The sequence below is a fragment of the Acanthisitta chloris genome, unplaced genomic scaffold, assembly GCF_000695815.1.
Source record: "Acanthisitta chloris isolate BGI_N310 unplaced genomic scaffold, ASM69581v1 scaffold27448, whole genome shotgun sequence".
NCBI classification, from domain to species: domain Eukaryota; kingdom Metazoa; phylum Chordata; class Aves; order Passeriformes; family Acanthisittidae; genus Acanthisitta; species Acanthisitta chloris.
The window spans coordinates 17,260-34,442 of record NW_008689097.1 but is presented as its reverse complement, the minus strand read 5'-3'; the positions used below and the strand labels follow the sequence as shown (position 1 = coordinate 34,442).

The following is a 17,183-nucleotide window of genomic DNA, read 5'->3' as shown; positions in this document are numbered from 1 at the left end:
GACCCTGCCAGTGGCAAAATCTAGTCAAAGAAAGGAAACCCTTATCAGCCTGGTCCCCAGTATTAAGCCAGCAAAAAACAGGAGGAGGAAGAAAGAGCAAGCTAGCACATCACTAACAGTCATGACACTGATTAAGAAGCTGGAAGAATATTCTGCAGTGGAGAATATAAGCAATTCAGTTTCATACATGAACTGCTCCCCTCCTCTCTTCTTGGAGGATTAACATTTACTCCAATACATGAACTCATGGTGACCACCTTCTTCCTTCTAGCAATGGTGAAATGACTACTGAGGTTTCTGGGACCATTTGCACATTCCTCACATCCATTGCCCAAGATTCCTAGATGAGCTGAAGACATAAGCAACCATCATATGTACCAACAGAATTCTTCCACACCCCTTTTGTGAAACCCCAAACTTGTCATGCTATCATTGGGGTTTCAGGAAGGATACCTGCTCTGTCTGGAGAATGACAGGGCAGTTGGGCATCATTTTTAGAGGCGATGGGGAATGATCAATACATGAGAAACAAGAGGAGTTCTCTGCCTACAGTGCTCACAGCTATAGCCTTTGGAAAAGTTTATTTGTAATATGGAAAACTGATATATTTTTAATGGAGAAATACACCTTTATAACCTTACAAGCAAAGTGTTTATTTAATTATTAAAACAAACACACTGTGGACATTTCACCATCTCAGATGTACAAATCACAGCCAGTAAACTTAATACAGGTTTTCCTTTCATCAGAAAGCAGAGACAATTGCCCTCAAACCACAGTTAACAGGGTTTCTTCCTTTTAAGAAAAGATATTCTCAAGGATGACATGCAAATCAGTCACGTAACTCATTTTCAAAAGCTGTTTGAAAAGCATCTGAAAAGAATAAATTACTACATTATCCCAACTACCAACATTTTAGAGCACCCAGGAAAAGGCAGACAAATAGAAACAGGCCCACCTTCTATAAAACACTTCCTTATTTCATGTCATGCCAGACAAAGCAGGGGATTCAACCTTCCTACATGCAGCTGCCAACCTTCTTACGAGTGGCACACAGATTATCTGACATAGAGAGCCAGTGCAGTCTAGATACTAAACCTGGGACCCAACTAAGCCCAGTGTTTAGGACTCAGGATAACATCAACCTCTTAACAAACACTGCTTTCAATCTGCACCTTCAAAAACAGACAAAAATACTATCCTGAATAACTCAAGGCAACTTCTCCCTCATCGCTTTTGTACTTTTCTGTTAAGAAAGTATTAGTGGTCACTGCAACACAGATTTGTTGCTCCAACCAAGCTCCAAGCATCCATACCTCTATATTTTCTCCAGTAATTATGGGAGCCATTTGTTTGCCTATCTTTATTTTGTTTGTCCTTAACTGTTGTAACTTCACTGTTATTTTGTTTTTTAAAAATGTCCATCTCATTCAAAAGCAACACAGTAATTTCTCCTCCCCCCAACCTTTTAACCATTTATGTGGTAGCTGACTTAATTTTGAATAGAGCAAGCACAAGAATTGATTTTGAGACCAGCCTAAATCTAAAGTTTCTTACTATATCTGCTTAGCACCACCAAAAATAAGGACCATTTTAAATTTTTTAGAAAGATTTCTGTTAAAACAAGTAAGTGCTTTAGTCCTTAAAAAAAAAAAGAACTCAAACAAACAAAACAACTCTTCCTTCCAAAATACACAAATTCATTCATCTTTCAGTCAATACATAGGACGTTAATGTCACCACCGATACATCCTGGAAAGAATCTGTTGTGCAACTGTGAAGACTCCCATGTTTGCCAATGTAACTTTAAGAGAGCTGAGTAGCTTCCCAGAGAACTAGGGTCAGAATTCCTAGTGCTGCTTTCAGCAACACTGAAAATGGGAAATGCTCAGAGACAGTCTGCAGAAGAGGCAGGTATCATGCACATTAAAAAAAAAAATCTACCTCATGGTTTAAAAAAACCTGCCAGCTTGCTCTCTGTCCTTCTTTCAAAAGGAAAGCTATGTACTATGTTATTATAATTTCTATGAACCAACAAGTATTTTTTATTTCCAAATCTAAGTATCTTCCTGCTAAGGCAAACAAAGATATGTAGTCACAGATCTTGTTTTTAAAACCATTTTCTGTACATTAAAAATTTCCCATTTTGAAATCAGTCTGAAGATCACCACTGAAGTAGGTACCACTGGTTGCATGCTTTTATATACCTATGTATTTTCCACTCTCTTACATGAAGCAAAAATGCACCTCTGAAACAAAGACAACTGCATGAGCAGCAGACACCGATTTCAGAAGCATAACTTTCTATTTGCAATAGGATATAGAAACAATAAGAATACTGGGCCAAATCACTCCTTCCTGTGGGAAAACCCGTGGCAGAGAGCCTTCAGGCAGGAACATACTGAGAGATCTCTCTTGCAGCCTTGGTTTTTTTTGTTTGGTTTTTTTTTTCCTTTAAATACGCATCATTGAGGATGGGAAGTGTTGGGGTTTTTTTCCATAGCACCTACGAAACTCAGGGAAATCAGACAGGCAGCAATCACCACAGATGTCCTATGCTATACTGCCTTCAGGACAGTAAGCCTTCCCAGCTCACAACAAATACCTCTGCTTGGCAGTTGTGCTGATGGAGCCTCCTTCCTCCCTCTCCCCAAAAGAAAACAAAGACCTCCAGGAAAAAGGACAAACAGGAAATAAGCTGGCAAACAGTGCAGCCTCAGGTTGCACTCAACATCGGACCAAAGCCTCTAGGAAACAGGGAAGTGGTCACAAGCATTCAAATCATCTTCTACTTTGAAGAAATCCCCCAGTGTCACATTCCTCCTCTGTGAAAAGGAGGAAAAGAAGAGAGCTAGTGACTAAGCAAGAGCAGTAGCACATGGTAGGGGGGACAGGACCAAACAAAACAATGCAGCAGCTCTCTTTACATGGCCACACCAAGAGACCTGTCTCTCCTGCAGGAATGTGTTCCCTCTGCTTGGTGATGTTGAAAGCAAGAAACTGGGGCAACTTCTATCCCACAGAGAAACCTGAGGCTCCTGTTTAGCTCCTATTTCTGACAGAGGCCCACCCCTGCTGCCCACATAACCAGCTAATGGGAGAGGCACTGTGGAAGCAGAGCTTTTAAAAAAAAAAAAAAAGAAAGAAAAAAAAAACTTGTTGCTTCCCATTCAGTCTGTACAGGAAGACACTTGCTAGACCTATTTCCTCCTTTGGGATAAAGTGTGACTCCACTGGATGTTGAAGCTGAAGCCATCAGCAGTTACTTCCCACCCTTCACTTATGTGTACTTAGTTGATTTTAATTTTTTAATTTTAAGACCACTCTGAACAGTTACAGCTGCTTCTCCTTCTGGTGTAGAGCATCAGGGATGAAGTGAAAAGGAGAACACAGGCCACAGGAGAAGGAAGAAGAAAGGAGGAAGAAATGATGAGTCTTCAGTCACAGTCACTTGACTTGCCATTGAGAGGCAGCTACACAAGCACAGAGCAGCACATTCCCGCCCCTGGGAGCTGGTGCAAGTCCCTGCTCCAGACTGCTCCACTGTCTTTGCACATGAGCTCTCCCTTTGGAATAGATAGGAAGAAACACACAATACAGGCAAGAAGGGGGAAAACCTGGTACATAGCACAAAGCTGCTCATTGTTTTGCCTTCTGAAAAAAATCCACATTAACGTTAAAGTAGACGCCATGTGCTAATTGGGCCAAGGAAAGATTAACACTCTCAGCCAAATAGTTTTATTGGTTTCATTAAACATGCCATAGTATGTAGTACAGAACATGGTGGGAAAGGAAAAACAGGGAAAAGAAATGACAGGTTTAGGAATGTGCACCCCCCCCACACATGCATTTCAAACCACTTTTTCCCATGAGGCCCAAACAGGAATCCTGAGCCTTCTTCATCATTTCCATCTTAGCAACACTATTAGCTTAGCCAAGGCTTTCCCACTGGGTTTTTTTTCCCTATGTGGCAGGAAAAAACCCCAAGGATTATTTAAATGAAGGCCAGACCTGTTAGTATACAAATTTAGACGAGAACAGAACTTCAAAGAGGGATATCGCATTTGAATAAACAAAGTTTACCGTTTACCCTTGAGATTATAATACCTAAGAATTGCTACACCACACTCCAAACCGTTTTCTGCTGCACTGCTCTTCCACTAAGTTTCTACACAGGGGAGCAGATTGTACTCCCAGAGCACATGGCAACACTTCCAAGCACAAATGATCACTCCCACCCCAAAAGAGATGTGCAGTGTCACCCACAATGCCTTTTGAACACCATCTTGCATCAAAGTTGGCAGGAAGGAAAGAGGGTGAAAAGATGCAGTGTGGGAAGAAAAAAGGGTTAACACTATTCAAAGCAGTGCCTCAAGGCAAAGGAAAACCAAATGAACAAAGTTTTCCCAACTGACCTTTTTAATACCAACTCTGCCCTTGCTACTGAAGTGCTGGTGCTGACTTGGCACTCCAGCTGTAGAGAATTATACTGGGAGTGTCACCTCACTGTCACCACTGCTGGAGCACCAGCACAGAGCAGCCCATGGGGAAAGGAAGACAAGCAGAGAAAGAAAGACAGTGTCTAGGGAGTTTCTGGTGGCAGTTCTTTCACTTAGTGTTCAGTAAAAAGATTGCTACCCCAAAACCTTTGAACCTGCACCTGTAAGTAACATTTTTCTCTACGAAAAAACAAAATCAAACAAAACCCCCCTAAAAGACAATAACCAAAAGGAATAACCTACCTTGAAAGGTACTGAGCGCCAAAAGACAGTCTCTTCCCTTTCTATGAACTCTGAGCTATTAGCAACACAATTGTTTCACCTGTGTTAATGCAGGTATAATACTTTGTTTCCTACAATAACCCTAAGAGCCCACAACATCTGTGTGCCTTTTCTTACCTAATTTATACACAGACAGGTACTCCTAGACACGGAATAAACAAGTGATGCACATGCTCAGGGCCATGCCTTAAAACAGAGCTAGGGACCACCTTCTGGTGTGGGAGTGGATCAAGGGGAGAAGCACCAAATAAGAACAAGATGACCCCTGTATTTCCAGACTATTTTGTATGCTGTTGCCACAACACCTGGCAGTCAGGCTAACCTTTAAATACTGAGATGCATTTACTCCTCCTTTTCTATTTCCTTGCAAGCATGATGGGATACACGTGTGTCTTTAGCTTTTATGTAGCTTTTGAAAATCACTTTCTGGTGACTTATGGACCACTAATGCTCCTCAGGACTTTGCCTCGGATGACCAAAGGCTTCTCTTCATAAAGCATCCCAGAACTTGAATTTAGTTAATGCCCTAAATGAACAACAACTCTGAATCACCATGATTACATTAATGCAATACACTGAAAACAAGGAAGCTACACTAATGTAACAGTGACATTCTGTACCGACAAACAGGGGTTTCCTGGATGAAATTCACCTACATGGTCCAACTGGTTTATGGCAATGCACGGAGGTACCAGGCAGCCTTAATAAAACTGCACTCATGCCTATGCTCTTCACCCTGTGCTCCATTTGCTAACAGGGAACCCACGTTTGCATCTTTTTGCAAGTGCTGTGTGCTGTGGGAACAGCCCGCACGCAGAAGCCTGTGGTCTTGAACGGCTGGAAAAGAGAACCAAGACACAAGCTGCTCCGGCACCAAGAGTGAAAGCAAAACCCGACAGCCAGCAGGCTCCCAAGAAGAAAGCCCAGCACACTCAGTAAGCAACTCAGAGAGTTTGATCTGAGCCTGCACCGAGTTCTGGCCAGCACTGCCATTTTCAGGGATGGCAGTGCTACACAAACACACACCACTACAAGAACCGCAAGAACCTGTGGCAGTATTTAGAATCAGCAGCTGCTGATGAATTTTGAGACTTTTCTAACACTTTAACACTCCTTCCCCCCAACCAATGACCTATCTAGGAGCTGTTCCTCATCTTCACTGTTCATATCAGCTTGTGAGTGAGCACCTGGCCCTCCAGGAAGCCTTTGCCACCAAACTGCAGTCAGCTTCAAGAGCTTGTTCAAGTAAGATAGGATACTGAGATTTGAAGACATCTTAACAAACCGGGGACCACGGGCACCACTTTTGGGTGGAAAAAATAAAATCAGGGCAACAGCAGAGTAAAACATGGGCCTGTAAGCAGACATGCCTCCACTCCTTCCCATGCAGACAACTGCAACCACCCCTCCATTCTCATCCCTGCCTGCCTGTGCAGCCATCAGGAGGCCAGTGGGAAGGGAGCCTGGCATCCTCCAGTCACTGGGAACCACGGCAATGCAGGGGGAACACGGAACAAGACAGGCCTTGGGCTTTACCCAGCACATCCCCTCCCCTGCACCCTCCCCACTGGCTGAGAAGGGACACAAAAGCAATACTGTCTGTCCTTATAAGCTCTGCTTAGCATGTGTTCAAGGAGTAGGGACAGCTGTGCGGACGGCTCGCAGAGTTCCAGGAAGTCAATGTATTTCTTGGCTTTAACTCCAGTTTATTTGCCTTAGATGAAGTGGCGACCCGAGAAAGTCCCTTCACGTCCCCCTGGGCTGGCACTGGCTGCAGCAGGGCAGCACTCCTTGGGAGACAGCCCGGGGTCTCTCCCCGCACCAATCAGCCTTCCCTAGTCTGGTTGCCGCATCTCTCCCTTGGGCCAGGGCTGGCTCGAGTCCCACCAGGCAACGGGATGACCTTGGGATGCAGTGTGGGAGAGGGTGGGAGCCCAGAGCAGAGCCAGAGACTGGAGGGACTGGGCCCTGAAGGCACTTTCCCTCGGCAGGGAGGAGGGAGGTATCTCACAAAGGCAGGAATGGGTCAGGTGAGTGGTGTCACACTGCCTGCCAAAACCACCACCGCTCACATGGCCCTGCAGGACCTGAGGGCAAGGCAAGAGAGCAGAGGGGCAGAGGAAGCCAAAGTGCAGACCAGTGGGCAACCCCATTATGCATGTCTCCTTGCCAAACAGTAGGAAGGGGAGACGCTCCTGCCCAAGGGGAGACCCAGCAACCCCAGGGGAAGCACAACCCTGGGACACAAAACCTCACCTACTGCTGCTGCCATCTCAAGACAAGCAAGAGGGGACCAGGGATGCCAAATGAGGAACCAATCAAAAATGTAGCTTTGTGAGTTTGGACTTTTTTCCATTTTTGCCTTGCCCTGACAAACCCTGTTAACTGAAAACCCTGGAGGGAGTTGGGGGGGAGCTACAGGTTGATGTCCCATCACCTACAATGGCTAAGCAAGCACTGTGCTGAGGGAACAAAATAATTGTCCAAAAGCCCAAGGGGTAAGCTAGATGCACTGCACTAGAGAGTGCCAGATGGAAAACATTTCTGAGTAATGGAAAAGAAAAGCAACCTCCTCTTCAAAGAGTGTGAGCTAGAGCGCCCCTCGGCTCCGGCCGGGAGAGGCTGCAGGCACGCAGGGCAGGCGAAGCAGGACGCTGCGCTCAGCTGGGTAGCTGTGACGGAGATGCTGACATCCCCGACAATATATGGCCAGTCTGAACCACGGGATATCTTGTCCTTTTAAGGTGGGCCAAGAGCAGGCATCTGTGCAGCAGCAGCACAGCCCCAGCCTGCCATCAATAGCCCCTGGTGTCACTGAGAAAACAGGGGCTCCTGTGCCACACCAACTGGCTCTGCAGATGCCCGGGCACCCACCCTGAGAGGAGACAATTTGTCCGGTTGTTCCTCTGCACAGCATCACGGAAACAAGAAGGAACATTAGTAACCAGAGGAAGAAAAGCCACAAAACCATGCGGCCAGGCTGCTCACTGGCAATTGGTGCCTGCAGCTGTTGGGGAAGGAGGGGGGAAGGAGGGAGGGCCTGTCCCCATCTCTGTTCCTCACCCTGACGGCTCAGCCAAGGGCAGCGCTGGACCCAGGACTCGAGGTGAAGGTTTAAGGCAAGTCTCTGGAGGGAGAAATGAGCAAACATTTCACCCCCTCACACTAGCTCTTCACAGGAGGCAGCGCTGTGTGTGTGCAGGACGGGTTCGGCAGGGATTAGAGAGGCAGGATGAATCACACTGAGGAAGATACAGAAAATCTCCTGTGCTAGTGCCCTGCTTCTTGTGCTGTGCCCTGATTGCAACCCTCTTCCTCCAAGACGAGGATTTAAAGAGAGCTTCGCAGAGGGACTGAATGCACAGGTACTTTTACAAAAAACCCGCTCTGAAAACAGGGTAAGCTAAACCAGGAAAAGATTCTTTCCTTTTGGAGTAGCTCTGTTCCACGCGGCGTTTCACTGTAACTGCATCCATACGCTAGCAAACATCCTTACACAGGCAAGCCCAGGGGGGAGAGCATCAGTTTGCTTCCTGCAGAGCCCCCAACTCATCCTTTGCAGCCTGACCACGCTGTCCTTGCAGGAGATGCCAGCACACTCTCAGCTTGGAGCACTGTACCAGGCAGCATGCCAAAACATTTTATGCCTCGCAAGATAACAATCAAATGAGAAAAGAAAAAGTAGAAATTACAGGGATTTAAACCCATTTCCTGGTGGTAGTGTTGTCAACTGTTATGGTTTTACCATGAGCCTGTAAAAATCTGATGGTGCTACATTACTGCACAAAAATCTCATTTTTTTTTTAAGTCAAAGCTCTAGTTTTCTGGGTTGTGGGAAAAGGACAGAGGCGACACACGCTCAGCAAAATACACAAAGCAAATTAAAGGGAACAGATTAATTTTAAAGTCTCAAGATTTTAAGGATCATCATGACCTCAGATGCTCAACCTGTAATTTCTTAACACACGGGGATAGCGACACAGAGTATCCTTTCTCTACACAGCACATTTTGTACCCTGGAACATACACCTTTCAAAACTAAAATGGCTTTTTTAAAGAGAGAAGAGAATCACAACATCTCAGCACGTTTCTAACATTTCATTTAAAAGCCAACACAGCTGCACTTTAATGCTACTTAAAGACGAGAACCTCCACCAAATTACCAAACTTGTTTTAAGCAGAAAGAGATTCAACATGCAAATATTTTGCAGGGAGAATGATTCAAGAGTTTGCAGCTCTTCTCACTGCTCTTTTCCAGGGAGCATGACTTGCTGACAGGATTATCTACTGCCAGGCTCACGAAGCTGGGAGACAGCTGCCACATGGCAGCCATTTATTACAAAGCTCCACTCCTCTAAAGTTAGGAAAGAAGCAGACTATTTCATCGGTGTTATCAGCAGGGTTCCTCTGCCCCACAGGCTTTAGTGACTAGGCTTCTTCTAAACAAACACCTCCTTTTCTCCCCCACCTTGTTAACATCATTATCTTCCTGTCTTCTGTTTCTGGTCAGCACAGGAACTATTCCCTCATCACAATCTTCAACAACAACAAAAATCTATAATCAAGATAATTAGAAAAGTTCAGAAACACACATGATATCCCTTCCCCCGCCCTGAAATAGATTTTTTAATTAGAGAGTTTTAGCTTGAAATTTTCAGAGGGGAAACCACATGCCACAGGGAGGAGAGAGAGATGTGCTGGAGCAAAGGAATTAAAAAATGTGCTGTGCAGCCCTCACTCTCCCACCACCCTAGGAGGCACTTGTAATGTCAGCCTCCAACTGCAATATCCCAAGCGGATATACAGCTTTTTCATTAGCAAGATAACCTGTAGTGTTCCTTCCTAGCTTGTATCTCCACATGGGGCAGACTCTTTGCAGAGCCACAAGCCAAACCCAACATCTGCCCTGCACTGTACAAGGCACAAACTCAAGTCAACCACCTACAGTCTGCTGAGGACTAGGAACAGATATACACCACCTACATAATCTCCATGTGATATTAAGCACAGGTGACCATCACTTGCCATTCTCCTGTTATGGTGAAACAGAGTTAAAAGATAGAAACTGTCTGTTTTAATTTTACCTGGGTTTGTCCTAGACATGTATTTGCCATAGATGCGGAGCACCACAGATCACTCAAACTGAGGTTTACTGCTTCCTCCAGGTGAAGGAGAAACCCACCCTTCAGAAAAACATCTCTCTCCCACCACTGATGAACAAGTTGCCACGGTTTTGTGAGCACACCCACTGGCTTATACCAGCTGAGCTGGAAGCCTTCGGGGTTGTTTGCAGAGCTCTAAATTCTAAAATACAAAGTTTCTTTCTTGGTTTAGTCAGGTAAATTAATTACAGCAATAGATACTGCCGGCAAGCCTCTCCAAGTTGAGATCCTCACAGGAAAGCCACTAGGAAATTTTTAAACAGCAGTGGTACTTGCCAATGGTACTCTTCAGGATGAGCTTTCTTTCTATTTTGAAGGACACACAGTGAAACTAACCTGCTGGAGGTGCTTCCAGCACACCAACAAAATGAAAATGCATCTGTTAATTTTCATAGCCTGCAACACACATGCAAAAAAGGGGCACAGGGATCCAGTTCAACAATTTCTTATGGAATTCAGAAGTCCCTCAGCTTTATCAGATGAGTACAAGAAGCCTTCTCAGAAACAATATACCTCTCTCTGACCTGAAAAAATATGTATTTTTACAACAAGAACTGCATACACACACACAAATCCCCCTTCATACACAACCATATCCAGCTGCTGACCCTCCAAGTTCCTTGTAGCAGAGCCTTTGCTCTGGGACTTTAAAACCCTAGCAGGCATTTCTAAAGGATTTTACAAAGTACACTGGCCTGGCCTTGTAAAAGCTCATGAGGAATCCACGGAGGTCATCGTGGAGCTTAGACAGTCTGCAAACAGAATAATCCACGTGCTGGTGAGGTAAGGAATGACCAAAGTCGGGTGGATAGGCCTGAAGACTTCTGCAGCAACTGTTTCCTCCAACAATGCTGCAAACCCTGGAGGAAATGCCTGCTGATCTTCAAAGCCCTTCAGTAGGAACAGCCTTAAGTTTCCTGAACATGAGCATTCTGGTTGCAAGGCCACAATCCTCTTATGCATACAGAGAAAAATATAAAAACAAAGGAAACAGAAAAAAAAATTAAAATCCACTGAGGTTAAGAACTGCAAATAACCAGCGAGACTGACCCTCTACTTTGCAACGAGCTGTCGGATCCATCCAGCAAAGTTTTGATGTTCCTCGGCACAACAGCCACACGGATCAAGCAGCAGCTTACAATCTCTGCAGCTTTCCTTTTTCTACTCCAGGCAGTCCTCCACACGTGTAGACTCCTGGACCGCAATACTCAGTTGTTCGGACTACGAGGGGATGCTACAGCCTGTAGCTGCACAAGGTGTCCACCGTAACTATACCAAGACCACTGCAGTGTGCTCGCACTGCCGGCAGAATTTTAGGTACAGCCTTCAGTTGCCTGACGGGTTTCACAGGCGACCATGAGTAAAGGGGAGTCTGGACACCTGCACACTGCAAAGAATTGCAGGAAGTTTATTTCAGGAACGCTGAGGAAAAAAAAAAAAAACAGACAAAATTGTGAACAGGTTTCTTCAGTAAGTGAAGTTTCAAGTTGCTATTCTTCCAGCCAAAAGCATCTGCTGCTAGTCCAAAACCACCCTCCTCTTCCAAAAAACCAATTCCACTGCTAGTGCTTCACACATTGCCATCAGACAGATGATACAACAATTCTTCACACAATTCACGTTTGAAAAAAGAAGTTAATTTCCTTCTGCTGACTCCCATTGACATATAATACACCGAAATATTAGCCTGAAACAAACTAATATGAATTATGCATAGGTTCAACTCAATTCAGGGTAAACTAGTAGTTGCAAGTAGATAAAAATCAACAACAACAACAACAAAACAATCAACTGGCCTGTGCACCCACTTGCACCCACCCCAATTTCTGCAGTAGTACTGCAAGAGTTTGCCAGTGAAAACTCAACTAATGTCTTTCATACATGCACAGCGAAGCAACACTTAAGTATCACAATCAGACCTACGATACTGAAAGTCACACTTCTTTTGAGGAGTGATGCTTCCACATAAACATTTTCTCAGTCATATAAACACGCACACTCACAGAGTCACTTTCTTTAAATTCTAAGCATGAATCACCTTGCTTCGCAGTTTTAAGTCAGTACATACTATGGCAACATTTGTATTTACATCGATCTTGCGAAGGTCACTTAAAATCTACTCTACGACCAGAGGTGAGGAAGACGACCTTGTGTTTTAGAAGAGGCACAAAAGAAAAAAATAAATCTGATATTGTTCTTTGACTAGGTTACAACTCTTTCAGGGAACAAACTGTATTTCTACCCAACCAACAGGTTACACCCTCCAAACTTCACATAAAAATGATGTTCATTCAGAGCAACAGTAAAGGACAATGAAAACCTCAACACCAGAACTCATACTTTCACTCAGATACTAAATAGCAGGAACTGTTTTCCACTTCCAGTTCAGACATTATTGTTTTGTGGTAAGTTTTATATGCCTCATGGAACTCAACCTTTCAATATAAAAAATACAAGAGAAGAATTCAAGAAATCTGTAGCCGTCTCAACCTGTAGAGCAGACAAGCATGTATTTGAATGAGTTAAAACAAGAAACCAAAAGGAGAAAGGAACCAAAACCACCAGTTAAATAAATTATTTTTTACTGTAAGGTAAAGAACTTTTCTGAATCTGCCCACTCATTTCACACATGGTAATGTGCAACTATCATTCTACCAAAACTTAGAAGAGAGTCACCACCAGATTTGTTTCACTCACTCCTTCATCTGAACTTCACAGGGGGTTTCTGAAGCTGGAAGATTTTGCCATCCCTAGTTACTGGCAGCTGAAGGCAGAAACTGGCCCTTTCCTCATCTGTTAGGGTCTGGCATGCCACAAAGGCTATGGGGGTAGGCACTTGCATAAACAGAAGTGACAGCAGTAACATGTTCAGCATTTTGACACCAAACTTGAAATATTACTCAATACAGAACTGACATAAAAAATAGGAAAGCTGACAAGTTCAAAGGCTTCTCAGCAAATATACTCCATTAAAATTTCCCAAAATTTCCAAACATGGGTAATTTTGAAAGTAACAAAGTCTTTAAAATAGCAGAAAGAAAGCTCCCTGAAGGGTGGGGTAATTGGGAGGGTTATCACACCTCTGGGGCAAGTCACAGGTTCTATCTTGGCAGAGTTTCATCCCCCTCATATACCCAGGGGACTGATTAGTTCATAATAAGCAATTAGGCACCCTAGGGAGGACGTTTAACCGTCTTACCAAAACAAAAAGGCTGCACAAATATAAGTCTCATTAGATTAAAGAAACACTATCTGCAGAACAGCAAATTTGTGTTTGTTCCCTTCTACTGGAACTAGCAAATACTACATTTTGCCTACATATGGCACACACAGATCTCAGAAATCCCAAATTTGAGCACGTACTTGCTGCTAAATTGGTAACAAATGCTCTGAAGCATTTTCTTTCCCAAGACACCAGAGCTGTGATGCAGGAAGAAAGGAGTAAGGAAAGAGGGGAGGAATACACTAAATAACAATTACACCACTTGACCTGGCAATCACTTACATTTTCTTCCTCATTGTTATAATAGTCCCCAACCAAGGATCAGCTGCAGAAAAAGGGACCTGGAAAGGCTATAGATGGCTGAATGCTTGCTGCATTTCAGAATGAAACCCCCAGCCAGCAGCACCCCACCATTACATGCCCTGCTCCTAAAGTAATGCTCTGGGAAGCTGCTGCCTGCTGTGAGGCTCGTGGTGAGGCACCTATGCGTATCACAATCCTACCCATGTTAAACATTTATCTCTGATGAAGCGGAGGGACAGATTCACCTTTTGCCTGCCAACTGATGCAAAAGCTCCAACACACCCCAACAGCTGCCGATGGCGCTGTTCCTGACTTACACCAGCCTCAATGCATTTCAAAGTACTTCGATGGCTTAAAGTATGAAGGAATGCTTTTCAATAAGACGACCCCCTGTTCTTTTCTGTCCTTTTATCTTTTCTTAACAGTTTGCAATCCAGTGATAGGAGGGGAACCCCAGCTGCATAGCCTGAGCTTTTATCTTCTGCTGACCATGCAACAACACAAAGCTCAGTGCTGGATTTCCTGCTGCTTGCCGAAAGGGGCTGTTCAGCTTGTTTAAATATTACTTGCCTTGGGAGCCTTGGAGTTGTGCCCAAGCACTGTACTGTATCTTCCCAGCATCCATTTCAGTATGTACTTTAAAGGTCTTTAGGTTCCATGTACTATGCTCTCTGTCTACAGGAGGAGCCTGATGCTTCTAGAAAAAAAAAAGAAAACCCACCCAACTCCTCCCTCTCTCCCCATTTCCCCCATTAATCCCTGTGCCTCATTCCATTACACAGCTAACAGAAGTCCCTCTTCATCCCAAAAGCATGCAAACACATTTAGCCCAGTAAACTGAACCAACTGCAGCCAAGGGAAAAGACATTTTGGTACAAAAGGCTACAGCTAGGAAGAAATCAGATGCCATGTATCATGTACAGCAAGCTATCAATGCTCAGTGAGCAAGCAACCAAGAAAGTACAGCAGAAAAAGTGGGCTTTTAAGCCAAGTTGTGGTACAGCAGCCTCTTGCCATACTGAATTTGTAAAGTCTCCACGGTGCATTTTATAAGAAAAGAATCTTCAAACATGACCTCCAAATTTGCAAACTTAACATCAAGGCACTTTCCTTTCCCGTTCAGAGCAGTGATGAAAACAAAACAAGGCATTTACAAAACCAGAAAGGATATTCCAGCCCTTAGGAATTCTTTCAGAAGCCCTCCTTTGCACAATTACCGTGCCACTGAGATGCTGAGTTCTGGCTACAAGGTCAGCAGGAGATAACCTTGGCCAATAGAAATGATCTGCATCAGCCCAAAGGCAGAGCCAGGCCACCCATTAAGCAGCCTGGCAGGCCTCACTGTTAACCTGTTTGCAGCCGATAACAGCTGATATGGATGGAGAAGGAGAAGATAAAAATCCAGATTATTTGTGAAAGTTGTGGACACAGCCGTTCGAATAAGGAAAACTTCAGACTAGGAGAACTGTCCTGCAAAATGTCTCATATTCAGTGGCAGCTGGGATGCAGAAATACATGCACCCCCACAAGCTGATGCAGAATTGCAGGAAACTCGAGGCTAGAAGCAAAAACCTGTTTTTAATCCATTCTGTTTCGCCTCAGCCTGTAGTGTATAGACTGATTTAACCTGATGTGAGCCACGGCTGTCATTCAGAAGGACAGACTGCCAGTCCTCACTTTACCCTGCAGCTCTGGCCACGTGCTCTCCCTCCAGCCTTGTGCCAGTCCTAGCGTTTGAACAACCACACCGTGATCCAGGATCATGGAACTGATCTGATTTGGGATTTGCACTAGTTTGGGTTGGTTTTTGTTTTTCACTTAAAAACATACATAAATATAGTTTCATCAACAGCCTTCACACAGGGGAGCTGAGACATCGTCAAATTACACCCTCTATTTGAGTGAGGGATGAGAGACCTGAGCAAGAATGTTGTCGGTAACTCTACTCCCGCGGTGCTGCAGTACCAGGGAAAGATGAAAAGATGTAGCAGAATGAACCCACAACTGGCTCCATCTCCAGACTCACTCCTCCTACTCCCCCTCACTGCCTTCTCTCCAGCTCAGAGCTTACTAGCAACCCCTCTGCCATAAAAAAACACTCCTATCATTCAGAAGTCCACCTGAAGTTCAGTTCTGTGATTAAACCCTGTGAAAATAAGTTCACAATAATATAAACTACCACAATCAAAATGTCTGCACCACACCTCTCCCATGGCATCCTTGGATGAGGGCGGCAGAAGAGCAAGAGCAGTCTCAGGCAATGAGTTAGTAATTTTCTGCTTACCTATCCAATTTTTCCTACATCAAGGACTGTGTATACCTTTTGCACAGCGCTAAGCACAAAACAAACATGACTCCAAAACATCCCAGTCCCTGCCCACCTCCTTCAGTCTTTACATGGCTGAATTAAGCATAATTTTCATTTGTTTGTTTGTGAACATTTGTCAGTGGCCCTTTCCCTATGCACAAAGACAAAATTTACCCCTTCATGCTTCATTAAGTCACATCAGCAACAATGCTGAAACAGTCTACCACCGTGTGCCACATGTACCAACCACAGCTCTAGAGCCCCCGGGTAAGTAGGGCAAAGCGCTCAGGTACTTTAGAAACAATATTTGCAAACCTTGGGCCCTTGGATTTAACATCAGCACAGTGGGAATGGCACACATGCTTCCACGTGGGCAGCTGACCTCCTACAGAGAGAGGTACTTATTGTAAAACGCATCACCTTAAGGAGACAGGATGGGACAGAAGCAGAGAAAAGAAACCAAAGCTACAGAGGGAAAGGACGTGTTGCCTGGCTGCATGTCCTCAGGCACTGCTAGCTCACATTGCTTGCACCATCTGATCACTCGAAGCTAAACATGGAATGTAGGTAGCAAGTCATAACGCTGTGCAGGCCTGGAGATGTGACCCATCAGCTGTTTCTGCATTATAATTATTGCACTAGGGCACAGCAGGACCAAAAGTTTGCCTGGGCAGATTTCTGCAAAGTTCTGGCTTGTTAAAAATGACACGGAAGGCCACATGCCGTTTTTAGATTTGCAATTACAGTCACTCTTCTGCAGGCTTGGCATTCCCTGCTTAAAATCTTCAATCCGCAAGAAAAGCAGAAGGCCCAGAACTATTTCACTTCATTCAAAACAGCATTAAGAAGTGAGATTTCACAGGACTGCGATCCCTCTCACCCCCCCTTCATAAGACAGAAAGGAGCCTCACACAATGATGCAGTGAAGCAGCACTCCTGAACCACCATTCTCTGCATTTCTAAGCTGGTCTTGGTCATTTCCCCCTCAGGCCATTTCTGCTCCCAGGCTTTCTCTCACTCTCTTCTTATTTTTAAAGCTTCTGCTACTAATAAAAAAAATTAAAACCTTATTGCAATAGCATCATTTCCTTGTATTATCATATTCTCTAGTGAACTGATTCTCAGAGCGATCCTGACCCTCAGCTCCCACTGGGCCTCAACTGATGCAAACGGCTTCTTTCAGCTCTTCCTCCATTTTATTTTTGTCCTAACATGCACAGAGTACAAGTACAGGACTCAGTTTTGCAACTCCAGGCTTAAAATGCAAATATCTTCACTGGTAGAGCTGGAAATGAACACTTCACTTTTAGGCAATCTGATTGTTCCTGGAACATGCTAAGAATCAGGCAAAGTTCAAAGAGTACAAGTCAGTAAGGAAATTATTTAAGCCAATATATATTCAACAT

At 44.4% G+C, this 17,183-nt stretch overlaps 1 protein-coding gene across 1 annotated transcript in view; it reads right to left on the bottom strand.

Annotated features, from left to right (window-relative positions):
- Positions 1–11,365, bottom strand: part of RREB1 (ras responsive element binding protein 1) — a 74,689-nt gene extending 63,324 nt beyond the window's left edge. The window contains exon 1 of the mRNA XM_009081306.1: positions 10,994–11,365. Within this exon, the coding sequence (XP_009079554.1) occupies positions 10,994–11,024 (31 nt within the window). The 5' untranslated portion in view covers positions 11,025–11,365. The remainder of the gene's footprint in view (positions 1–10,993) is intronic.
- Positions 11,366–17,183: the final 5,818 nt, after the last annotated feature.